General features: G+C 47.8%; 1 protein-coding gene and 1 pseudogene across 23 annotated transcripts in view; both read left to right on the plus strand.

Annotated features, from left to right (window-relative positions):
* The window catches only part of TFDP2 (transcription factor Dp-2), a 207,625-nt gene extending 195,354 nt beyond the window's left edge, over window positions 1–12,271 (plus strand). For all 23 annotated transcript variants that reach the window (XM_069563821.1, XM_069563788.1, XM_069563812.1 and 20 more), the window contains 3 exons: window positions 1,992–2,158; window positions 5,782–5,887; window positions 6,098–12,271. In XM_069563821.1, coding sequence (XP_069419922.1) covers window positions 1,992–2,158; window positions 5,782–5,887; window positions 6,098–6,281 — 457 coding nt within the window. In that variant the 3' untranslated portion in view covers window positions 6,282–12,271. The remainder of the gene's footprint in view (window positions 1–1,991; window positions 2,159–5,781; window positions 5,888–6,097) is intronic.
* A 2,918-nt stretch (window positions 12,272–15,189) lies between these two features.
* On the plus strand, window positions 15,190–15,706 carry LOC138425772 (small ribosomal subunit protein eS12-like; annotated as a pseudogene).
* Window positions 15,707–26,627: the final 10,921 nt, after the last annotated feature.

Here is a 26,627-nt window from a genome sequence, read left to right on the forward strand (position 1 = left end):
AGTTAGCCTCTTGTTCGGTAGGACCTTACTAAAACTCTCTACTTCGGTTAGTCTTTGAAGTTTTAAAGAATAGCAGGAAAGTCTGGGGACCAGTGGCCTAGGAGGATTAAGAATCGTCTGCCTTCTCAGGTAGTTATTGACTCCTGTCCTTTCCTCGCCCTCCCCCAACTGGTGTAAAGGAGGCTCTGAGCTGCTTACAGGGCCTTGATATTCAAGGTGGGGTGCAAGTATGGCATTTTGCTTTAAATGAGAAATTTTACTCTGATCTAACCCAAAATTTCATGACAGTGTAAGCCCACCACTGTCTCAGCACATTCACCTGCCCTCTGTCCCCGAGGCTCCTGGCGACGTTGCTCCAGGCCTAGCCTGGGAGCCAGGAGGACCATTTCTTCTTACAGGGCCCTCTTTATTAAAAGCCTTTTCCAGGCAGCTGGACATCCTGATTTGGCACTTTTCCAAAACATTTGGAAACGTGCTATGTGTTATATGCGACACTTTTTTCTTACGGCATTTTTACTCCTGAGACCCTCAAGACAGGGTTTGGGGTTTGGTTAGTCTGTAAAAAGCCTTCCATTTTTTGCTCGTCTAAGGTGTGATGTGGCTAATACTTGACTCATGAAAATGAAGTAAGCATCCAAAATATTTTTTCCTCAACTCTAGTAGGCCAACTCATGGTAGGAAAATTAGGTACTAAATTGGAAGGGCTTTCTTTGTGTATGTTTCTTTTTCTCCCAGTGACTTCTTTGCTTGATTTATTTACTTTTATTGACATATACTTAACAGACAGTATTGTATTAGTTTCAGGTATACAGCATAGTGATTTGACGTTTGCATCCATTACAAAATGATCACCATGATAAGTCGAGTAACCATCTCTCCCTGTACAGACTTATTACAGTATTATTGGCCATGTTCTTTATGCTGTATGTATCCCCAGGGCTTGCTTTATAATTGAGGGTTTGTACCTTTTAACCCCCTTCACCTGTTTCTCCTACTGCCTCAGCCTCTCCCCTCTGGCAACCACTCATTTGTTTTCTGAGTCTATTTTTATTTGTTTTGGTGTTTTAGATTCCACATATAAATGAGATTATGTGATACTTGTCTTTCGGTCTGGTTTATTTCATTTAGCATAATACCCTCTAGATCTATATATATCCTTGCAAATGGCAAGTGTTTTTATGGCTGAGTAGTACTATCCCCCGTGTGTATACATACCACATCTTTATTCATTCATCTGTGGATGGACTCTAAAGTTGCTTCCATATCATGGCTATTGTAAATAAGATTTCAGTGAATGCTGAGTGTAACCTTTTCAAATTAGTGTTTTTCTTTGGGTAAATACTTGGAATTGCTAGATAATATGGTAGTTCTATTTTAAATTTTTTCGAGGAAGCCTCCAAACTGTTTCCCGTAGTGGCTGCACCGGTTTGCATTCCCAGCCAAAGTGTTGGAGAGTTGGCTTTTCCTCACATCCGTGCTATTGTTTGTTATTTGTTGTCTTTTTGGTGATAGCCGTTCTGACAGGTGTGAGATGATACTTCACTGTGGTTTTGATTAGTGTTTCCCACATGACTAGTGATGTTGAGCAGTTTTCCAAGTGTCTCGTGGCCATCTGTACATCTGCTTTGGAAAAAAGTCTACTTGGAAAGGCTTCCTTAATATTTTATCTTTTATGACAAAGCTATCAACAACTTTGAAAAATACTGGATTTAGACCAAAATTCCTGTCTCCACTTTGCCACAGCTTAATGAGGGCTGGGTAGAACTCCTGTTGTCCATCACAGGAAAGTTGTTTTAATCGGGAAAACAGTTTATTTGAGATGTCATTTCTTTTGAGCCCAGCAGAATGACTCACTGCCCTAAAGGGTAACAATTTCTAGTACTGTAGCTGAGCCTAGGTCCTCATGCTTTCATCGAATATACAGAGTACAACACTCTTCACACCTCCCCGACACCACAGAAACCCCTCACTAACTCTGTTTCCTGATACAGGTTTGAATATCTTTTTAATTTTGACAACACCTTTGAGATTCATGATGACATAGAAGTGCTGAAGCGAATGGGGATGTCCTTCGGCCTGGAGTCAGGCAAATGCTCCTTGGAGGATCTGAAACTTGCTAAATCACTGGTGCCCAAGGCTTTAGAAGGCTATATAACAGGTATGTTAACTAATGCAGTCAATGTGGTCCTTGATTAAATATCAGACCCTAACTCGCTAAAACCTTTCTCATAGAAAAGTATCGCCCGCTATCTGCCCCGTCAGTTCAGTTCCCTTACCCTGAAATGTAACCTCTCGAATTTCTTATGTATCACTACTTTTCTTTAGAGGTGCAAACACAAAAAAATACACTGGGCTGGAAACAACTTATTATTTAGTTTTGTCTAATTCTCACCTTTATAGAAATGGAACCAAAGTGATATATTCTTTGGTGATTTAACTTTTCACTCAACAACATGTTCTTTAGATTTAGCCACAGGATTTCAAGTAGCTGTAATTGATGCATTTTTACTGCCGTGTGGAATTCTAGCATGTGGATGAAGCAGTTTACTTGTTCATTTTACTGATGATAAACCTTTAGTTTTGTTTCCCATCTCTTGATATTTAAACAGTGCTGCTCTGAACATTGCCACTACTGTTTCTCGGTGACCATGGGCACGTCTCTACGAGTGAGATTGCTGGGTCTAAGGCAGGTCCATCTTCATCGTTGCTAGATGATGCCATGGCTTTCCAACTTGACTTTAACGTGGTACACTCTCACCCACAGAGTGGAAGTGTTTTGTCTTCCCAGGCAGGTGGATGTGAACTGGTATCATTATTTTTTAAATTGAGATTTAATTTCCATACTATATGATACACCACTTTAAAGCGTACAGTTCAGTGATTTTTAGCGTATGCACAAGGTTCTGTAGTTATCACCATTATCTAATTATGATTTTATCACCCCAGAAAGAAATTCCACATGCGTTAGCATTCCCTCCCTCCCCGCCACCCCCCATTCTTCGCAGCAACTGGCAACCACTAATCTATTTCCTGTCACTGTGGATTTGTCTGTTCTGGATCTTTCATGTAAATAGAATCTTACACTAATGTAGCCTTGGTGACCGACTTGTTTAGCATGATGTTTTCAAAATTCATCAATGAATCAGTACTTCACCCCATTTTGTGGATAATACCACATTTTCTTGATCTGTTCATTAGTTCACATACTGGGATTGTTTTCACTTTTGGGCTATTATGCTGCTGTAAACATTGTACATGCTTCCGTGTGAACATCAGTTTTTGCTGCTATTGGGTGTATACCGAGCAGTGGAACTGCTGGGTCATATGGTAACTATATTTGGCATTCTGAAAGCGCCAAACTATTTCCCAAAGCAGTTGTAGCATTTTATAATCCTGCCAGCAGCGTATGAGGGTTCTGATTTCTCCATATCCTTCTCAACACTTGTTATTGTTCATTTTATTACCACCACACTAGTGAAAGTGCAATGGTATTTCACTGTGGTTTCGATTTGCATTTCCCCAATGACTGCTGATGGTGAGCATCTTTTCGTGTGCTAATTGACTATTTGTGAATCTTCCTTGAAGAAATGTCTATTCAGATCCTTTGACCATTTTAAAACTGGGTTATCTTTTCATTATAAGAGTATACTTGAAAGCAGAAACACTTTGTCTTGCGTGTCCTAAAATTCAGAATTTCAATAATTAAGAAATCTTCTTTATGATTATAGTTCTTAAAAGTATGGTATATTGTGCACATATAATTTGGGTGTATAGACACAAGTGTTCTACCTTTTTTGCCAGTTTCCTTCATTTTCATACTGTATCTAAAAGGCACTTTAATATTAGCTGTAAGGATTATTAAGCCAGGTGTAAAGCAGTTGCTACTGTTCTATGGTTTTAGCCACAACACAAGAGCCTGGATTGAGATTTGGTTTTTATTGCATTTAGTGCTTAAATTCACACCACACACTTCCTGTCTGATCCCCTCTTCTTGCCCCTCAGCCTCCCAGTCCCCTATTTGCACCCCCCCACCCCCCATTCTCCCCTTGCTGCTTCCAGAGGAGGACCTGCTGTTTTCTTAGCAGCTGGGGCATCCTAGCCATCCAGCAAGTCTGCAAAAGGCTCTTACTCCGTGTAAGTCATCAGGACTTTATTTTGGCTCATTCTCAGTGAAAAGACTGTGGGCGATAGGCGGGCTGTGTGGTTTTGATCTCTTGGTGACCTCGTTTCCAGACTAGGATAGACTTTCTGGTTGGTGCAAAAGCATGTGCCTCCAGCGTGCAGAGGGACAGGATGGCTCTTGAAGGTTGTGAGAACTGTTGTGTGGGTCGGCCTTTCAGAGCCATTGTGAAAGGAAAACATATCCTGTCAAGAGCTGTGTTCTGACAGAAGGTTTCCATACATACTAATTAATAATACTCAGCACAGGATTCTGGCTTTAACTTCATATACCAACTTGTTCTTATTGTATCCATTTAAAACCTGCTGTTCTTAGAATTTTTTTCCCCCCTCATAGCTGCTTTAGTTAGCCTGTGAAGAAAAGGTTCATAGGCCATGTTAAGATGACCTATGCTTGGTCTCATCTTACAACATAAGTCAAATTCATTTCAAGAAATTCCTTTCTGATATTTCTGCCACCTGTGTTGTAAACTCACCTTTGAAATACACGATGCTAATTCATTAACATTTAGATTTTATTTGTCCCAGTCACTGCCTTCTCTAACAGTCTAGATAAGGAGACAAGGGTTAAATAAGTTACAGGGCCTCCCTGGCGGCCCACTGGTAAAGAATCTGCCTGCCAATGCAGGAAACACGGGTTCCATCCCTGATGCGGAAAAATCCCACAAGCCAGGGAGCGTAAGCCCATGTGCCACAGCTACCGAGCCTGTGCTCCAGAGCCCGGAACCACAGCTGCCAAAGCCCGTGTGCCCTAGAGCCTGTGCTCCGCGGCAGGGGAAGCCACAGCAGTGAGAAGCCTGTGCACAGCAATTACAGAGCAGCCCCCTTGCCACAACTAGAAAAAAGCCTGTGCAGCAGCGAAGACCCGGCACAGCCATAAATAAATAATAAAGTTACAATAAGAATTAGTCAGGGTTGTGATGGGAGAAATATGGTAAATTGCATAGAAAACAGGACCGCAAGGATGTATCTGCACAGTATTTGATGCAGACTGAAACAGCAGTGCGCTCACGAAAAATGTGACTGTGCAAAGCCTTTTAAAGTAAGGTTTAGTTCAAGTTTTAAAGCAAAGGATACCAAGAAAAAGAATAAATCTTGGTCAGTAATAGCACTGAGTTCCCAGGGGGTACTTGAAACCATGGCAGGGGGTATAGGGGGTTGAGCAAGAATGTCTGTCCCTCTGACATAGGGTGTTCTGACTTAACTGTCTGCTTATCCACTCCTGCTCTGGTTGTTAACACCCCAGCCAGAGGCTTTTGTGGTGCATCCAGCGGGTGTCCAACAGTAGTGCAACCATCAATATGTTCATGTGGGATGCCCTCTCAAGGGCTTCTGCAAGAAAAAAAGAATGAAGACTCTGGGATTGGTCTGATTTGAATTCTTTCCGGCTGTAGTCTGTCTCCCTGAATCCTCCCCCTTGCTCCACTCTTATGTTCTAGAAATTTCCTTTTTGCAAGCTGAAGAAACCTGGGTTCTCCCCAGGGCAGGAGACTGTAGCTTAGAATGGGCTGCTTGCCTCCTTCGTCTGTGCTCTCTGCAGGCCATAGCAAAAGCAGCCACGGGACTTACCAGGCCTCCATCTGTTTTTGTTTTTTCCTGTAGACATCTCCACAGGACCATCTTGGTTAAATCAGGGACTGCTTTTGAACTCTACCCAATCCGTTTCAAATTTAGACCTGACCACCGGTGCCACCTTGTCCCAATCAAGGTATGTACTTTCTCAGGGTTAAAAAGGTTAGCCTCCAAGCCTGCTCCTCACTGGAGGGGAGCCCCATGTGCCTCTATCAGCTGGGTCTCCTGCGGATCCCGGCAGAGCTCGCCTGTGGCCCTCCCTTTCCTGGGCTCTCATCCTTTATGTTTTCCAAAGCTTAAAGGCTGCACACATTAACGAGCCTGTGTGTTTCCGATTGTTTGCTAGTGTAAACCAAGGGTTGTGCCTGGATGCTGAAGTGGCCTTAGCAACGGGGCAGCTCCTTGCCCCAAACAGTCACCAGTCCAGCAGTGCGGCCTCTCACTGCTCTGAGTCCCGAGGCGAAACGCCCTGTTCATTCAACGATGAAGACGAGGAAGAGGACGAGGAGGACTCATCCTCCCCAGAATAAAGACAGGCGCAAACCCGCGTTTTGCTGTCTGATGCTCATGTGTGTTTTTAGTGTGAGCTCTTGTTTTTGAAACGACTGCTTCAGTCTTTGCCTTTGTTTGCACTGTGTGTTCAGTGAAAACTAGGGAAACACAATAAGCAAATTACCCGAAGGCTGAGATGGTTGAGATGAAAGCTAACGTAGTGCGAATGAAAGCTCTGATCAGCAGAGCAGTAGATCACATGGCGAGCAACGCCTGTTCTCTGAGGTGGCGGAGGGGGCCGTCCCTGAGGAACGGGCGGCGTGCACGCCACACACTTCCCTTCCGCGAGGCGGGGCCATTGCGGCCCCTGCGGCCACCCACCCCCTCTTAGAACTGAGATGGCTACACGAACAGCCCCTGCTGGTCTGGGTCCCTCGTCCCGCTCCCTGGCCTGGGCTGCCCTTTCCCTAGGCTGACCAACCACAAGAGGTTCCCGGTGGGCTGTGCAGTGAGTGAGGGAGACCACGGGGCCCCAGGAGCACAGATGGAACCGCTGAACTAGTTGAAAGTCTAGTCGAGGTGCTTTACGCATCAGCTGCCTTAGACGGCTTCTAGAAAGGAGCGAGCGCTAATTCTGAAGTACTTAAGTGACATTTAGAATAATTTATAGTCCAACTGAAATTATCACCCTTAGCCAATGCATTGGTGCATAGAATTTTCTAGGGCTACTTCTGGAAGCCAGAATAGAATAGCATTTTCACGTGCATTAAATACTTTGCCAGCACTGCCTTTTGCCAGCATCCTAAATCTGGAGTGTTACAGAGCAGGAAATTGTCTCTGTGGTTTTAATCAGAGCTATGCGTTTCCTACAGCTTTTTCACTTAGCACAAAACAAAGAAACATGTCCCTATGACCGAACTGCTTGCTTACTGTTCCCTGCAAGTAATTGTATGATTTCACCCAGTGTGCAGTTTGTGAAAGTGAACTGCCATTACTGTTGTCTGAAAAGGAGTTCAAGAATATGAACAAGCAGTGTTTTCCTGTACATGTCACCTTCTCTACATTCTCATGAATCAAAATGACCATCCTGGATTGATTCCTGGGTGAAACGCATTTCAAACTAACCTGATAGTTTCACAGAAACACCAGAAAATGGTGAGCACCCCAGGACTGGGCGTGCAGTGGAGCAGGATGTAGACTGTCGTGACAGAGCCAAAGACGCCACTGGGAACGGCACGTGCTGGGCTCAGTTACCGCCCCTCTGAATACGGGTGTGGAGACAGCTGCCACCATGACCAGACCCCAGCTTAAGTGCACATTAAGGCCTTGGAAAGGAGCAAGTGATACTGGACAATTAACTCCAGTCCTTTGACTTGACTTGTTTGTATTTGCCCTTAAATTATGCATCCAGTTACTGTGAGCTCAGCCCACCGATTCTTTTCTAAATCCTGCCGGGGGAGCGCTCAGGCCAATGCCTGCAGTGACTAGAGGGGCAGGGCCTCCCTGACCCAAACAGCTAGTACAGAAGGATGTAGAGCGTTAAGTTCCTTTGAGACAAAACTCATTCTGTCAGGAATAAGCCATAGTGCAGAGTGTGAGGCAGAGGTGGAGGCAGGTGCCGGAGGACTCCGGCGCATCCTGAGGCCGGGCGTGGAGGAGGTGGGTGGCCAGGGGCCTCCAGGGGACCTTCCGACTGCGAAGGTCATCAGCTGCACAGTCAGGTAGAACCAGGTCTCCTCAGGCTGCCTCCACCTGTACCTACCCCAACCTTTCTCATCCCCGAGCTTGAAAGGAGCCCTGGAGAGCCCCGGGGCCACAGCTAGCTTTTCAGACTTGCAAATACTGTGCCACAGGCCCCAGACCCACCCGTCCGCATTCAGGACAGGTGCACCGATGACGAGCGCGCCTCAGCCTCACCAGAGTGCATGGGGAATCTCTCCCTTCTCTGTTCTTTCTGCTACAGATAAAACATGGGTTCAGGAGAACAAGCAGCCAGAGACTCTGAGCATTCATTCCCGGTGCCCCATCACTGGCCACCCGAGCTGGCACTGTGTGGGGTTCAGCGGAACTGGCCTCTGTTCCTCAGTGATGGGCCTGGGCTCCTGGTGAGGATGCCCAGTGGGGTCACACTGGGGTCACAGGACACGGCACAGGTGGAAGGCTTGGCCTGAGCAGAAACCCAGATGGAGATCATTAGGGAAGTCCTGTCATTCTTCTGCTTCTTCCCCATAGATTTACCTGGTTCTAAAGTCCAGACAGAATTTTACGAGAAATCAAACAGAAAAGGATGCTAGGAAACTGGTTAGAACCTCCAAGCTTCTTTATAGAGTAGTACCTGGGACTGTTTGTACACGTGTGCACACACACACGGACACTCCTCCCAGGGTGTGCGGCCACACTGTGCTCTGGGAGGGAGTTCAGGAGGCCCGTTCCCGCAGGGCCCAGTGTAGTTGGCAACCTTTGCCGCGCAGTGCCACCCAGCCGGTGGATGGTGATCTGTTCCATTTCACGCAGGGGCACCCAGCCTGCTGTATTGGGCCCTGCTGTGGGAGGGTCCACGGCGCCCAGGCACCTGCCCACTCCTTCCCGCCCCACTGTGCACATCACCTGCTTCATCTCTTGTGGTGACGGGATGATGGAAGCAGCTCCAGCAGGCGTTGACTTAATCTGTGCCTTATGATCATGGAGGACCTCGGGAAGGGGCAGGAAGGGAGGCGCTAAGATGGTGATCCTTGCCTCCCAGCCATGCCCACCACCCTGCAAAAAACATTACAAATGTTGACCCACGTCTCAGAGAAGGGGTGGGGAGAAAACTACGCAGTGGCTGTCATCTCAGCAGGAGAAAGAGGATAACTCTCCCTGCTGGCAGAATTGACAGTGGCTGCCGTTCTCTGCCCCACTTAAAGAATGATGCCTGGGTGAACCCCCAAACACAGGAGCCACTGCAGGTAACTCAGACAGTCCACAAGAGAGTGGCTCACTTTAGCCATGCAGACTTCACAATCTCGGCTGTTACAGAGACAGCAGAGTTTGGGTGTAACTTGGGCCCTGGGATAGTCAGAGAGCAGAGTCAGGATGGATGTCCGTGGGGCAGGGTCAGCAAAGGAAGGGAACCGCCTCAGCAGTTTCTACCAGAACCACATACATGGGGGAAGCCTGGTTAGCTTCATGGGCAAGTTGCTTCAAGCGCCAGCCCCCTCCCCGTGGGCACATCTGTGAGGTAGCCTTCAAGGCTGTGCTCTCATGGGGTCCCTGAGGGGTGAAGGCTGGACAGTGAGTGAAGATTGAATCCTTCAGTAAGTGTTTGAGTGAGAACAGAAGAGAAGATGTTCAGATTGATTCATGCTGTGGAGAAGACGACAGGGTTGTGGCCTGGGGGACAGGCTACTGTGGCTGGCAGTATCCAGGGGAAGGGGGAGCCAGAAAGGTGACATTTGTTCTGCATCGGACCACTGAAAGATGTCTCTTCCAGGCCACTCTACCCTACAATGTGCACTTGGAATCTCTGCTAAATTCCAAAGGCCCCACTGTTCCCAGCTTTCAGTATATGTTTTGGAGTCTGTTAGGGAATTTTTAAAAGAAAACCAAACATAGCTACCAGCAGTAGCCATAAAAGTAAGAGAACATTCTAACCCATGAAGTTCTCATTATGAGCTGTTACCTTCCAGCTGAACCTACACAAGAGAAAAGTGATTAGAAATGGAGGACTTTTCTAGGTGTTTTCTTCTAGTTTTACAACCTGTTAGATACATAAAGATCTACTTTTTATATTGGATATATAAAAGAATCTTTTATCTTGTGTATGACTGACTTTAGTGGAGCTAAAGACTACCTGAGGGCCATTTTCCCAAATAGGTTCCCCATTTCCAGGCACCCCAAAGCAGCAGCCCCCCAGCCCTGACCGTGTGTGCCAGGGCCCCGCTCCATGTCACCAGAGCGGCGCCTCCCCGCCCTCTGATCTACAGTCCATACAACACTCAGGCCATTTGCTTAACTTCAGTTGAGCCAAACACTACCACCTAAAAGGAAAAAGTGAAGTTAAGATTTTTACCTTTTTCTTAAAAAATTCAAACTAAATGCCCATATAAATTACAGCATTTCTCAGGAATCAGCCACGATCTTTCAGAAAAGACAAGCTTTAGGATCCCGTTGTCCCATGTACTTCTACACTCCCATTAAGCCCTGGGAATCCCTGACCAGTACAGAAGCTTCGGTGGCAGCAGGTATCCACCGACTATGCTGTTGAGACAGGAGAAAGCTTGTTCACTTAAGAAATATTTCTGTGCAGCTGCTCTTTCAGACAAAAGCTTACACCATTCTTATGAGGCCTCAGCTTTACACAAAGGTCCATGAGTTCCATGCTGTCTTGACCCCTTGCCTTTCCAGCAGACTTAACTTCGGTCCTTCCTGCTTGTAGCCACCTCAGAAGCCAGTGTAGCAGAAACGAAGGGGCAGGACTCACCCCTTCTCCACCAAGGGCCAGTGGGGGAGAATGTCTCCTCCACCCACCCACTCAGGCATGTGAAACAAGCCCAAAGCTGAATGACCCAACACCCCCCAGCCTGTGTGGCCTCCAGGGACCGCACTGCACCCAGAATCTCCCTCCTGGGCTACGTTGCCTCCTACACACTCAGCCCTTGCCACAGTCTTCATGGAGGGCCTCTGGGTTAGCATCAGCCCTCTGTCACACCAAGTGCTAAACAGCTAAGGAGCAGGAGTGGGACTTTGCTCATGAGGGCCCAGGGTGAAGCTGTGGCGTCATCTCTGGGCCTTTCTCGGCTTGGAAGACCCAGGCTGAGACAGCAAAAACTCAGAAAAAAACCATTCCTCCCTGGGCAGAGGCCCTCACGCAAATTGGAGGTCACCTGGCCCTTCTGTTCCGTGTTAGCTTGTTTCTCTCCATGTCTTTCCCAATATAACAAGGAAATGTCACCAGATCATGTTTGAGTTTTGAAACCCATTGACTTGTCACTTCAAACTTACCGTTTTATCACTTGTCTTGAGTCATCTTGAACATGCTGGACACTGTCTAATTAAACAAATGGCCTGGTGATTCTGCTTGTTCATGACTGGGTCACAGATTTCTGTTAAGCTACGAGTCTGTGGGAACCCAGATTCTTTTCTGCTAACAGATTTCTCTGCGTGCATTGCAGTTCTGTTCTTCCCAGTAGAGTCATGGTGGCTTCAACTGCTCAGTGTCCCCAAAAGGAGAACCACCAGGCGATCCGGAACTGAGGGGACCATGGTTCACGACTGTGGTTCCTCGAGGTGGCTGTCTGCCCATCCCCTCCCTGACTGTTAGCCGAAATAGAAGGGCCATGAGCCCCAGTCTCCAGCCAGCTCACGTTTTCATTTGGCAGTGTTGTACTCTGATCACGTGCTGTTAGGTTTTATGTCCAGAAAATAGAGTTCTGCTTCTCTTTGCATGAAGGAGTCATCATGGTGCCATAGGCTTTAAGCATTTAAACAAGAGAAATAAGGGGAAAATGCAAACACCACATCTGACCTGCCTAATGTAGACTTTATTAGATTGAAGTACCTAACCTAATATGATGTATTATTTTGTAGCATCTCAGACTTTGTAAATAAATACCATTATTTTTATATGGAAATTTTATAGAAGAGCTATTTCTGTATACTTAATTATTCCTGGGTTTTCTGAAATTGCTTCCAATAAGTAATGGGCAAGTCCTAATCTGTGCTTCTGTAAGGATGGTTCAAGGACCACCTATACATGGGGGTGAACTGATGGGAGGGGTTCTTAAATTTTGCCTTCCTAAGGCCCACCCCAGATGCTCACGCAAAAGCTCTGGGGGAGGGGAGGGGCAGAGCCTGGGAAGCTGTAATTTTAATAAACTCTGAGTGGTTTTGGTGTCCATTAAAGTGTATCTTTGTCCATCCTGAAAGATTCAGAGAAGGAAAGAATAAGCTTTTGAAATGAGTTTAAGTTGTGCTTGAGGAAAAAAGTGTATCAGACTGTTCTATGATTTGAATGAGATGTACTATAGAGAAAATAAATAATTTAAAATAATGGCAGTCTCATTCTTTGGGGGAGGGGGTGGTTAGTGGGGCTTGTGGTGCATGCCCAGCCCTTGCTGAGTCCCTCCCCCAGATCTGCCTTCATATGGGAGTTGCCTCACCCAGGGTTATGCCACATGCAGCCGGTGAGGGGGTACAGAAGTCCAGCCTCCTCGGCCCAGTCGGGGTATCCGAAGGGCCACCGCACTTCAGAATGCCTCGTGGAATTGGTTGGTTCCTCCGGCAACTGTGTCATGGCTCAGCTCCCCTCTGCCCGACCCTGCCCACCTTACTACTCACAGGCCGTGTCCCCAGAGCGTTCCAGTGCACGTCCACCACCTGTCCCACCTAGGATGGACATGGCAGACGTAGGCTTTCTATGTTGGAGACCTACAGTGTTACATCTTTATACATATGTGCATGCTCAGTTGCTTCATTCTTCTCCAACTCTGTGACCCCATGGACTGTAGCCCATCAGGCCCCTTCGTCCATGGGATTCTCCAGGCAAGAATACTGGAGCCTTCCTCCAGGGGAATCTTCCCGACCCAGGAATTGAACCTGCGTCGCTCACGTCTCATCCATTGACAGGCAGGTTCTTTACCACTAGCCCCCCCAGGGAAGCCCTTCCATCTTTATAAGGTCAGTTTAAAAGATAACTGGGACGTCCCTGGTGGTCTAGTGGTTAAGACTACACTTCCAATGCAGGGGGCACTGATTCCACTCCTGGTGGGGGACTAAGATTACATGTACCACGTGGCCAAAAAAGAGATAACTGCATAAATGTCTTTACAGTCCCAGAAATGACTGACCTGAATATAATTTTTTAGCAAAGATGCTTCCTGATCTTCCCTTTAACCAAACCACAGCATCAGAGACAAGATCTACAGTGAGGAGTACAGAGTGCTGCCAGGCCCCAGGAATCACCATGGCTCCCAGCACCTCCTGCGCAAGCAAACTCTGCCTGCCTTGGGAGAGGCAGGGGCCTTTGGTAACGCTGTGTTAATATGTACAGTCTGAGGTGGGTGTGTGGTGGGCATGTGGACAGTCAGAACGAAGGGTTTGGAGTAATCTGGGGATCACAGGTTGGGGCCAGTTTCGGGGCCACTAGGAAACGGTCAAGGAAGCGCTCGCGATGTCCAGCGCGGCTTTCCTGGCTGTCCAGTGGTTAGGGCTCTGCACTCCCGCTGCAGTGGGCATGCTTTCAATCGCTGGTCAAAGAACTAAGATCCCACAAGCCGCACAGCATGACCCAAAAAAGGAATGTTAATGTCCAGGAGGAAAGGCATCTTCTCTGCAGACTCTCCTTGAGTTCAGCGGATCAAGTCAGTGATAGTGTGGACTGTCCACTGTTGGAAGTGGGGAACCAGTGCCCACCCCTCATCCCAGGGATCTCCTGGACTGGTGAGCCCAAACTAGTAGCAGGTCCTCTCCGCTCAGTTCCTAGGCCCATTTGGCAGGCATGCCCAAGGACCCACGTGAATTATGCTCTTGCTCCTGTGGTCATGTTGGGGATGTTGTGGAGGACTGTTGGGAGTGTCGCTGGTGGCCATCTACATAGCCAGTGGCCCCAGTGCTGACCAGGGAGGGTGCCCACAGAGCTCAAGGTGTTGTTGACTTCAATACACAGCTCCTTGATCTGGGCTCCGTGGAGGTTTCAGTAACAAGCCATCAGAAGACAGCCTCAGCCAAGGGTCTTCTTCGGCAGCAGAACTCATCTGACAGTCAATCTGCCTTTTTTGGTTCCTATTCCCAGAAGCTATTTTTCCCCATCCATCTGAGGATGAACTGCGCCTGCAGTTCCACACTCCTTCCATTTGTGTGTGTGATTTCTTTAAGCACTGGCTCCTCTTCAGTTCAGTTGCTCAGTCGTGTCTGACTCTGTGACGCCATGGACTGCAGCATGGCAGACTTCCCTGTCTATTACCATCTCCTGGAGCTCCTCTTTCCACTGCCCGAAGACACCTCCAATCTCCCCCACTTTCTCGCCGTGTGGACGGCCTGCCTCTCCCACTACAGGGCTGACTCAGGCCTGGCAGCACACAGAGAAGGCAGGCAGCTTCAAGAGCTGCAGGCTCGGGCCTCCTCACCTGGACTCTTGGATGAAGACCTTTGGAGGAGGAGTCAGCCCTTTAAGACAATGCTTGTTGAAGAGGGAAGAGGGCTCAGTATGTTCTTACTGTGGACAATTGCCAAATGCCTGGGAGCTCCTTGCCAGCTCTGCCTTCTTCCTGAGGGGGCTTTCCAGTTTCTTGCCGAAACCTGCTTTCAGGAAATCACAGTGCAAAGCGCTCTGGTGAAGGCAGGCCTGTATCAGGGTGGCTGAAGCCAAGCCCACTGAATGCAAAGTACTTGTCATAACCACTCACTTTCATGCAAATTACTTTCGCCACGGGGGCTCGGCAGCCGGCACCAACCACTTCTCATTTGCATGTCTCCTGCCTCACTCAAGGCCTTGAGTACTGTGATGTCTACTGTACTGTGGTCAGATTTGTTTTCTTGCCCTAGCACTTGGCCATGGCCCCCAAAAGCCAGAATTCAATGAGAAGTCCTGAGAAGTGTGCCAACTCTTTGAGACCCCGTGGACTAGCCTGCCAGTCTCCTCTGTCCAGGGGATTTTCTAGGCAAGAATACTGGAGTGGGTTGCCAAATCCTTCTCCAGGGATCTTTCTGACCCGGGGACCAAACCCAAATCTCCAGCATGGCAGGCGGATTCTTTACCATCTGAACCACCAGGTAAGCCTCAGTCGTGAGAACAGGACGTACTAAAGCCTGAAAATGATGGTCCTGAAGGGTATGATCTCCACAGGAATTCTTTTCAGACTCTGCTAATAAATAAACAGATTTGTGTTTGAACCTCCAATGAACAAAGACTTGTACTGGACCTTTAATCTGAATACAGGATTTTTTTTACTTTGAAAAGACCTGTACCTCTGTCCCTGCCACCATGGAGTGGGGAGGCGGAGGCTTGGGTGCATTCAAGGTTCGGCTTCACCTGTAACCCACCGCCATGGCTGAGGACGGCATTGCTGCTGGAGGTGTAATGGATATTAATACTGCTCTGCAAGAGGTGCTGAAGACTGCCCTCTCATCCACGATGGCCTAGCACACGGAATTCACGAAGCTGCCAAAGCCTTAGACAAGCGTCAGGCCCATCTCTGTGTGCTTGCATCCAACTGTGATGAGCCTGTGTATATCAAGTTAGTGGAGGCCCTTGGTGCTGAGGGCCAGATCAACCTGATTAAGGTCGATGGCAACAAGAAACTAGGGGAATGGGTAGGCCTCTGTAAAACTGAGAGGGATAACCCTGTAAAAGTGGCTGGTTGCAGTTGTGTGGCAATTAAGAACTATGGCAAAGAGTCTCAGGCCAAGGATGTCATCGAGGAGTACTTCAAAATGCAAGAAATGATGAAATAAAAAACTGAGTTCTTGGTTTAAAAAAAAAAAAGACTTGTAGAAATTATTTTTAAGAACTAAAACCAGGGATTTCCATGGTGATCCAGTGATTAAGACTGTGCTTCCACTGCAGGGGGCTGAGGGTTTGATCCCTGGTCAGGGAACTAAGATCCCAAATGCCATGCAGTGAGGCAAAAAAAAAAAAAAAAAAAAAGAAACCAAAATGTGAATCCAGTGGACATTCTTGAAAGTCAGATTAAAGGCATGAAAGAAAAGCTATGTTTTCTCTGGGGGTCTTAGTGTCCCCACCCATCTTCCCTCCGCCTCAGTCAGGCGGGCTGGGGCAGGGTGTGGACGGCCTGCCTCTCCCACTACAGGGCTGACTCAGGCCTGGCAGCACACAGAGAAGGCAGGCAGCTTCAAGAGCTGCAGGCTCGGGCCTCCTCACCTGGACTCTTGGATGAAGACCTTTGGAGGAGGAGTCAGCCCTTTAAGACAATGCTTGTTAAAAGACACCACCTTCTCTGGGGCTTCCAGGGAAGATTCTCAAAAGGGCATTTCTAAAGCCTCTTGGTTAAGGATTGGTAGGTATCAGGGCAGCCATTACCTTCCTGTAGGGCCTGTGCCAAGAAACTTGCCTGTACATTGACTGTGCAGGTTAAAGACAGGCCTGGCCAAAGAAATCCAGTGGCTAGGAGAGAGCATTTGCCCCCATGCCCTCCCCACCCTGAATCCCTTTTGAAAGGTTTCTCAGAGCCTGAGGGCCAAAGCACTAGCAAGTTGCAGAGTTGGCTGGGGTTAGGGCAGGGAGGCTGGTGCCTGCTGGGACAGGCTGGGACCACTCCCAGTCATTATGATAAAGGACAGACACAGAGCAGATGAGAGAAAAAACTTGGGGGAGAAATGCCATGGGCAGAATAAGCACAGAAATGAAAGACTGCAACACCCACATAGCAGTAGCCACATGGGGCAGTGGAGGTGCTGGAGGGCCTGGCCCGTGGTCAGCTGGAGAGCAGGAGTATGATGTCCTGAGTGGTGGTGGTATGCTGTGTTTAGATTTTTGTTTGTAAGACTCAACAAATATCAGCTGCTGCACTGGGAGTCTCTAATGGAGTTAAAGTCCTGCTGAGGAACTTCCCCTAGTGGTCCAGTTAAGAATACGCCTGCTAACAGAGGGCAGGTGTTCAATCCCTGATCTGGGAAGATCCCACATGCCACAGGGCAACTAAGCCCGGGCGCCACAACTACTGCGCCCACGTACCACAACTACTGAAGCCCAAGAGTCCTACAGCCCATGCTCCACAACTAAAGAAGCTGCTGCAGGGAGAGGCCTGAACACTGCAACTATAGAAGCAATGAAGCAGGAACTATAGAAGCAGGAAGCAATGAAGACCCAGTGCAAACAAACAAACAGCAGATGGAAAAAAATAAAAAGTCCTGCTGGGTATATAGTAACAGATTGATGAGACAAGCCAGTAACACAGTCAGTTTCATTTGATGACCTTGGATGAGAAGCCACTTGAGAAATTTTAGTTACTTCCTTACACCTGTGTGTATCCAAATCCCATAATTCCTATGCATATTCTTATAACCAAATTCTAATATTTCTGTAGGATTTTGTCATGTTGAATACAGTGTTAGAACACACTGCAATTGACAGTCTGTTAACTCTGTCAGCAAATTTTTTAGTGAAGTGAGACACACAGTCAAAAGGGAGGGTAGAGAAGACACTTTGCACACCTTGACCTGTCTTCCTCCTGTGTGTGTGTGTGTGTGTGTGTGTGTGTGTGTGTCTGAGGGACCTTGGTGACGGGAACGCTTGCTCACTCACATGGAACAGTAGGGAGGTAAGTCTCTGAAGCTCACAGGCTTGGCGTCACCAGCTGGCACCTGTCCCACTCGGGAATGCTTGAGCTTCGCTGTCAATGTGAACATCTTTGTTTCTTGAAAATTAAAAATCCTCTGAAAGTAATTTACAATCAGGAGTTTGTTTCTTATACATGGACTTTCATCTTCGTAAATCCAGGGCCTGGTACAGCAGTTGGTATGTAATGCTAGTAAGTCTTTATTGAACAAATGAACGCACAGGTGAGCTACACTCTCTTACACTGATCTTCTGCTTAGTCTTGAGTCATCAACTAGCACCGTCACCTCAGCATGAATGAGCTGGCCAAAGCCTGGGTAAACCTGAAAGATTGGTCTCTTACCACCCTACGTTCTACCAGATTGAGTTGAGAGAGGACACGATGGAGAAGAGGGAGATGTCTGCCTGGCTTCAGAAGTAACTGGGTGGTAGGAGAAAATAAACTGATCCAAGGAGGGAAATGCTGCCTCTTAGGAAGATCGGGACGGTGGGCCTCATTGTCTTCCCCCCTTGGGTCCAAGAGAGCAAACCCTTCTAGCAACTTGCCCATCAACCAGCTGTGCTTTTCTAACCACCTAGGGCCCTGCATGCTGTCCCCCTTTCTCTCATCACAGGGAAAGTTAGTATTTATTTTCTAAGACCCTGTGGGGCACCATGGAAGGGTGAGGGCTATACCTCTTTGGTTAAGTCTCGAGTCAACATGGTCTGTGTTTCAAATACAGAAACAGCTGCTTCATTCCCCACCCAACCCCTAGTCCAGTACCAATTAGTTCATTCCTTCTGCTGCTGCCATTAACACACTTGTTCTAACTGGCAGCCACTGGACTTCTCATTACTTAAGTGTGGGCAGCTGTTAACAAGAGAACACTTGCCCAGAGAAGTCAGCCAGCATGGGAGGGCATGAGCTTGTTAAGTTACATAGTCAAAAACATGATGAAAACAATTCCAGCTGCTTTCCATGTAAATTTATCAGTAACACATCCCAGGAGAAGCCTGAGGGAGAGAGATGAGAAACTCTCCCAAGGTAATAAAGAGACCACCTCAGCATTCCAGCCGGAGAGCTTACTCCACCCCATCTTTGTATCCAGGGAGGGAAAAGCTTTAAATGCTGGCAGAGTCAACACGAGGCTCCTCCCAAGCCCCAAGGTTAAGTTTTCAGTTCAGCTGCTCAGTCATGTCCTACTCTTTGCAACCCCATGGACTGCAGCATGCCAGGATTCCCTGTCTATCACCAACTCCCAGAGCTTACTCAAACTCATGTCCATCGAGTCAGTGATTCCATTCAACCATCTCATTCTCTGTCGTCCCCTTCTCCTCCCGTCTTCAATCTTTCCCAGCATCAGGGTCTTTTCCAATGAGTCAATTCTTTGCATCAAGTGGCCAAAGTACTGGAGTTTCAGCTTCAGCATCAGCCCTTCCAATGAATATTCAGGAATGATTTCCTTTAGGATGGACTGGTTGGATCCTGTGCAGTCCAAGAACTCTCAAGTCTTCTCCAACACCGCAGTTCAAAACCATCAATTCTTCCATGCTCAGCTTGCTTTATAGTCCAACTCGCACATCCATACATGACTACTGGAAAAACCATAGCTTTGACTAGACAGGGACCTTTGTTGGCAGAGTAATGTCTGTGCTTTTTAATATGCTGTCTAGGCTGGTCATTGCTTTTCTTCCAAGGAGCAAGCGTCTTTTAATTTCATGGCTGCAGTCACCATCTGCAGTGATTTTGGAGCCCCAAAAAATAAAGTCTCTGTTTCCCCATCTATTTGCCACGAAGTGCTGGCCCTGGATGCAATGATCTTAGTTTTCTGAATGTTGAGCTTTAAGCCAACTTTTTCACTCTCCTCCTTCACTTTCATCAAGAGGCTCTTTAGTTGTTCTTTGCTTTCTGCCATAAGGGTGGTGTCATCTGCATATCTGAAGTTATTGATATTTCTCCAGACAATCTTGATTCCAGCTTGTGCTTCATCCAGTCCAGCATTTCTCATGACATATTCTGCATATAAGATAATTAAGCAGGGTGACAATATACAGCCTTGACATTCTGCTTTCCCGATTTGGAACCAGTCTGTTGTTCCATGTCCAGTTCTAACTGTTGCTTCTTGACCTGCATATAGACTTCTCAGGAGGCAGGTCAGGTAGTCTAGCATTACCATCTCTTTCAGAATTTTCCAGTTTATTGTGATCCACACAAAGGGTTTGACATAGTCAATAAAGCTGATGTTTCTCTGGAACTCTATGGGTGTTTCAATGATCCAGCAGATGTTGGCGATTTGATCTCCGGTTCCTCTGCCTTTTCTAAATCCAGCTTGAACCTCTGGAAGTTCACGGTTCACATACTGTTGAAGCCTGGCTTGGAGGATTTTGAGCCTGATTTTGCTAGCGTGTGAGATGAGTGCAATTGTGCGGTAGTGTGAGCATTCTTTGGCATTGCCCTTCTTTGGATTGGAATGAAAACTGACCTTTTCCAGTCCTGTGGCCACTGCTGAGTTTTCCAAATTTGCTGGCCTATTGAGTGCAGCACTTTCACAGCATCATCTTTTCAGATTTGAAATAGCTCAACTGGAATTCCATCACCTCCACTAGCTTTGTTCGTAGTGATGCTTCCTAAGGCCCATTTGACTTTGCATTCCAGGATGTCTGGCTCTAGGTGAGTGATCACAGCATAGTCGTTACCTGAATCATGAAGATCTTTTTTGTATAGTTCTCTGTATTCTTGCCACCTCTTCTTAATATCTTCTGCTTCCATTAGTCCATACTGTTTTTGTCCTTTATTGTGCCCATCTTTGCATGAAATGTTCCCTTGGTATCTCTAGTTTTCTTGAAGAGATCTCTAGTCTTTCCCATTCTATTGTTTTCCTCTATTTCTTTGCATGGACCACTGAGGAAGGCTTTCTTATCTCTCCTTGCTATTCTTTGAAACTCTGCATTCAGATGGGTTTATTTTTCCTTTTCTCCTTTGCTTTTCACATCTTTTCTTTTCTCAGCTATTTGTAAGGCCTCCTCAGACAACGTTTTGCCTTTTTGCATTTCTTTTCTTGGGGATGTTCTTTCCTGTACAATGTCACCATGACCCTCCATCCATAGTTCTTCAGGGACTCTGTCAGATCTAATCCCTTAAATCTATTTGTCACTTCCACTGTATAATCATAAGGGAAGTTTAAAGAGTCACTTAAGATGCCTGGTTTAAAAGGTGAATCCAGCCCAGGGATAGTCCATTTAAAAAAGGTCTCCTGGGCCAGGCACACAACCTGTTTTCCTATTCTCTGCACCCATACATGTGTTCACAGGCCAAGGATGCACTTCTCATTGGGGCTAAACTCTTAGTCATTGGTACACTGAATTAGTGACTAGTCTTTGATGGGGAAGATGCTTCTCCTCTATCCCAGGGAACCACGATCAGCCTCGAGCAAGTCTCCCTCACTGAAAAGTGGGCTCCAGATGTCCACAGTGGTCAGAGTGCAGCAATGTGCCTCAGCCAGGGAGACTCTTGGGGGAAGAGAGAAATCCTCTGTTCCTAAACAACAAATCTTTTCTAATCATAGCAGCTCTCTTCCTCAGTGCTGCCTACAGAGGCAGCCGTTTCCTTTGTGACTCATGGCCACCCTCAGATCCCATGTAAAGACCTAGATCATCAAAAAGAGACCAAGAAATTGATCCAGCACATCAGACCCTTAAGTTAAAATAAAGCGGAGGGACCTCCCTGGTGGTCCAGTGGTTAAGAATCCACCTTGCAATGCAGGGGACACAGGTTCCATCCCTGGTTGGGGAAATAAGATCCCATGTGTTACAGAGCAACTAAACTTGTGTGCCACAACTAAGACCCAAGGCAGCCAAATAAATTAAAAAAAAAAAAAATTTTTTTTAAAGTGAAACAGAACTGGCACAGATAACAGGGTGCATGAGAGATTCAAGGGCCAGATCTTGATACCCAACATCAAAGAGCCTGAAGTGCTGCTGATGGGCAACAAACCTCACGGTGCTCAAGACTGCTCAGGTCTCCTCCAAGAACCACCAAGCCATCATGGAGACTGCAGCCCAGCTGGCCACCAATCCCCACGCCAGGCTCCGCACCAAAGAAAACCAACAGACAGCTTCTGTGCACACTGTGTGCCTGTTACTAAAACCATGAAATTTAACCAAAACAAAGAAAAGAAACCAGTATTAAGTAGCTAAAGCAATGGGCACTAATGGCCAGGCATTCTTCTAAGACTCTGTTCTAGTTTACAAACAAAGCTGAGAAACCGAGAAGTTACTGTCCAAGGTCACACAGCTCGAGCGAGGGGCAGAGCCAGGATTGAAGGTGAGCTGCCAAGGTCCAGGTTGTACTCCTACGGATCAGTGAGAGCCGCTCCAGGCCCCTTCAAGGCAGTCTTTTCCATTCTGGTAATTGTAAGCTTACGTTTCACACCAAGAAATCCAGGTCAAATGGGCTGTCTGTTACTTCTTGGCTCAGAGTTGGTTGGGGGTGAGGGTATGGGTGGTCAGTTCTCTGGGTCTTCCTGTGAATGAGAATATGGTTTTGAGGTCTGTGCAGCAAGTTGGGACAGTGGCGAAGGAAAGAAAGACTAATTCCTACAACCAAGGCCCTCTCTCCTGCCCCAGCCTGAGGGCAGCATCTTTTGGAAGTGGGGTTCTCAGCAGGCGGTATCTGAAGGTGGCGTGGCTGTGCCCAAAAATCTCCTGTTGGCCTCCCTGCCCATCTCTTGACCCTGCAGGTTCTTTTCTCAGGCGAGTTCTCCCCAGATGGTGGCCAGATGGTCCCCAGAAGCTGCTGGACTCCTCAGTGCCCCCAGCCCTCCAGCCCAGGTCAGCACTTCTCCTGACCTGTGTCTTGGGAGTTCATGCTCCTTGGACCAGCCTGGGACCATGCTACCCCAACACCAACTTGTGGGGCTGCAAAGCCCATGCAGATGAGCTCAGCTCAAGCAGCTCCTCACCCCTGCAAACTGGCTGGTATGGCAGCCTCGCCTGGACCACATGGTCTGAGGTGGGCAACACCCAGGAGCTGTGATGTGGCCAGGCAGAGAGGGGTCAGTGCAGGCAGAGACCATAGACAGCCCCTCTTACCTGGAGCAGCCCTGCTGAAGGAGAATTTCTTATAAGCAGAAACATTTGCATTCTGGAGCAACACTCTTTTAGGTGCTTTAGGAGGACTGGGTGCTTAACAAAAACAGGCATGCTTTTCAGTATGGGAGGGCAGGTCTGAGCAAAGACCTGACTCTCCAGTGGAACGCCACTAAAAGCAAGTCCCTGGTTGGACTTTTCTCATCCTCACAGGCAGCCTTCCCTGTGCCCTCCCAGTGCCTCCCAGGCACTTCAGGGGAAACCAGGGTGGGAACATGCCTCGCCTCGGTGCAGGAACGTTAAATTCTGAACAACATCCCTCAGGAACTGGGGCAAAGTGAGTATGGCCAGAAGTCAGCACAACAGATGCAGGGGCATCAGATGCCTCGGAGGGGGGATGTCACAGGCAGCCCCAGGTAGCAGGGCACGAGACCAGAGGCTCGCAGAGGGTAGGTTCCTGGCCTGGGGAAGGGTGGCGGGGTGGGGGTGGGGGGGGTTGCCAACAATCACTGATGAGAAGAGATACATATTTCACAGACTTGATGCTTCGGTGTCACGAAACAGCACAAATGACCAGGTCTAAACAGGACAGACAGGCACTGACCAGCAAAGAGCCACTGCCCAGACAGGCCTGAGAACAGAGAGGGCAAGTGCGGAGCCGCACGACCCTGAGGCAGGAATGCCGTGGACAGAGGTGCGTTCCTGGCAGGCTGGGGACAGTCGGGCCAGTGGGAGACTGAGTGCAGCCTTGGGAGCTGCTATTCAGAAGCCTTGTAACTAGAGGACTCACAGAAATGACGACACAGGGAGTCAAGCGGAAAGCGCGCCAGACCAGCATCAAGAGACAACTGGCACTTGCTTGCTGGTTCAGTGGCTAAAACGCCGAGCTCCCAGTACAGAGTGCTCATGTTCCATCCCTGGGCAGGGACTAGATCCCACATGCCGCAACTAAAGATCTCACATGGCTCAGTGAAGCCAAATAAATATATGTTTAAAATCAAAAGACTCACTTGCTACTATGTATAAAATAAGTAAACAATGAGAACCTACTGTTTAGCACTCAGTATTCTGTAATAATCTATAAGGGAAAAGTCTAGAAAGACCCAACTGGGTATGTCTGCAACAGCCCAGAGGACAGGCTGTGCTCCTCTGCCCAGGCCACCCCTGATCAGAAGGCTCAGTGTGGAAAAGACACCCATCCAGACTGCAGAGAAAAACGCACTGCTGTTTGCATCTGCAGTATCAACAGTTGACTGCTTGGGGTACCTCCAGTAAGGCTGTCAGAGGTCTGGGGCACCCCAAATCTGGCTGATCCTTGGGGTCTGCTGGGAAGTCACTTTACTTGGGGTGCCTCATTAACTTCCTGGGATAGATTCTGGGACACTTTTTTAAAATTTTTTTGGACACTCTTTAAAAACAGCTGCTTCTCTGAGGAACTCCAATGACTAAGGACCAGAGAGGAGGCTTTCAGGAGCCCTTGCACTACATTTAAATGCTAACATCTTTCTTATACTTGCAACATACTTACAAATATTACACTCAGTTCAGTTCAGTCGCTCAGTCGTGTCGGACTCTTTGCAACCCCATGAATCACAGCACGCCAGGCCTTCCTGTCCATCACCAGCTCCCGGAGCTCATTCACTCACGTCCATCAAGTCAGTGATGCCATCCAGCCATCTCATCCTCCGTTGCCCCCTTCTCCTCCTGCCCCCAATCTGTCCCAGCATCAGAGTCTTTTCCAATGAGTAACTCTTCACATGAGGTGGCCAAAGTTCTGGAGATTCAGCTTTAGCATCATTCCTTCCAAAGAAATCCCAGGGCTGATCTCCTTCAGAATGGACTGGTTGGATCTCCTTGCAGTCCAAGGGACTCTCAAGAGTCTTCTCCAACACCACAGTTCAAAAGCATCAATTCTTCGGCGCTCAGCCTTCTTCACAGTCCAACTCTCACATCCATACATGACCAGAGGAAAAACCATAGCCTTGACCAGACGGACCTTAGTCGGCAAAGTAATGTCTCTACTTTTGAATATGTTATCTAGGTTGGTCATAACTTTTCTTCCAAGGAGTAAGCACTATTTTTTCCCAATTAATACAGATTTTGGAATCCTGCGCATGCTATGCCTGCTAAACTTGTTGTCCACTGGAGTTAAGGATCTGACAGAGCCTTCTACAATCCTTCGTCTCAAAGCACTTCTAAAAGGCGAGTATTCGGAAGACTGGGTTTGCAGGTGTGGTTACGGCCATCCTTCCGGGTAGATCCTAACTTAAAGCCATTTAGTCAGTTCCAACGTGTCTCCTCCTCAGAAGAGGCTCCCCAGACCTGGTGAGTGCAGGCTGGAGGCAGAAGGCAAGCATAGCAGGGGGAGCAGCCCACCCTGGCCAGAGGCCACTGTCTCCTGAAGAGCAGCAATTATAGCCACCCATACAGAGCCTACCAGAAGCAGTTTCAGCCTTGCTGTAGTTGTTAGGCTGTGAGCTCCATGAGGAAGGGGATCTTGTTTTGATCCCGTGTGTCCCAAGATCCTAGTACACTGCCTGATACACATTCAAAACATTTTTTTAAATTTTTAAAACTTTGTAAGCTGTGCCTTGCAGCATGTGGGACCAAACCTCTACCTCAGAAGTGCAGAGTCTTGACCACTGAACTGCCAGGGAAGTCCAAATTTCTTTTTTTAATGAATGACTATTCCTTGTAAGTGATAGCAACTTTGCAGAGTGTGTTGATGAGGTGGGTTCCCTTCATCACCAAGCCAGTGGCCTCCAGAAGCTGACCTTCTATTCAGCTGGGAGAAAGGGGGTGCTGGCAAGGACATGGCTGAAGGTCAGACTGGCACTATCAGTCTGACTGCCTCAGGAAGGTAGCACCAATAGCTGCCAGCTCTTGTCCTCCTCTAAGGCCTCAGAAAAAAGCAAAGGACATGGAAACATCCCACCCGTACCAAGGTCCTGCCTGCCATGCAGGCCACGGACAACAGCCGTGAAACTCAAGACGTAAAAGCCAGGGGCTCATGGCACAGGGCTCCTCTCCACTTCAATCTCTGTGAATACTGTTCCACAGCACTATGATGTATACTAGGCCTTTCTCCACTCAGTGTCCGCTCCCTCCCTCCTTTGCCCTGGCTCTGAATTCCAGGCCGTGCACTGATCAGGATGCACAAGACCTTGCGGGCAAAGGTGCTCCTTATAGCAGCAGGTGGGAGCATGTCAGGAATGCAGACTCTCAGGCCCCACCCTAAACATGGCTGCATCAGAATAGTTTATAATTTTTCAGGTTTTACTAGGTCTTTGTTGTTACACGGTCTCTCTCTAGTTGTGCCAAGTGGGGGCTTCTCATTGTGGTGGCTTCTCTTGTTTCAGAGAATGGGCTCTAGGGTATGCAGGCTCAGTAGCTTAGTTGACCCACTGGCATGTGGGATCTTCCTGGACCAGGGATCAAACCCTCATCCCCTGCTTTGGCAGGTGGATTCTTATCCAGCGGACCACTAGGGAAGTCCAGAATATGCATTTTAAACAGGATTCCTTGATGAATCACATGCACCCTAGGCTTGAGAAGTACTGGGTTAGGGCATACAAACTTCACTGAGAAATGACCATCTTACCTTTCCATTGCTGCTAAGTCGCTTCAGGCGTGTCGGACTCTGTGTGACCCCACAGATGGCAGCCCACCAGGCTCCCCCGTCCCTGGGATTCTCCAGGCAAGAACACTGGAGTAGGTTGCCATTTCCTTCTCCTTTCCATTAGCTATGACAAATGACCACAAATTTAATGGCTTCAGATAATACTCATTTATTTATTGTCTCCATTTCTGTGGTCGGCAGTCTTGGGGGCTCACAGGGCTGCAGGCACAATGTGAGCTGGGCTGAACTTTCTTCTGGAGGACTGAGAAAACTTGGCTTCCAGAATTCGGTTCCTTCTCCCGTTTCCACACAGCCATCTTCATCAGGAGAGCAACAATATCCTTATACTTGGGACCTGACTTCTGCCTCAGTTCAGTTCACTCAGTCATGTCTGACTCTTTGCAACCCCATCGACTGCAGCAT

This window comes from Ovis canadensis, chromosome 1 (genome assembly GCF_042477335.2).
Source record: "Ovis canadensis isolate MfBH-ARS-UI-01 breed Bighorn chromosome 1, ARS-UI_OviCan_v2, whole genome shotgun sequence".
NCBI lineage: Eukaryota > Metazoa > Chordata > Mammalia > Artiodactyla > Bovidae > Ovis > Ovis canadensis.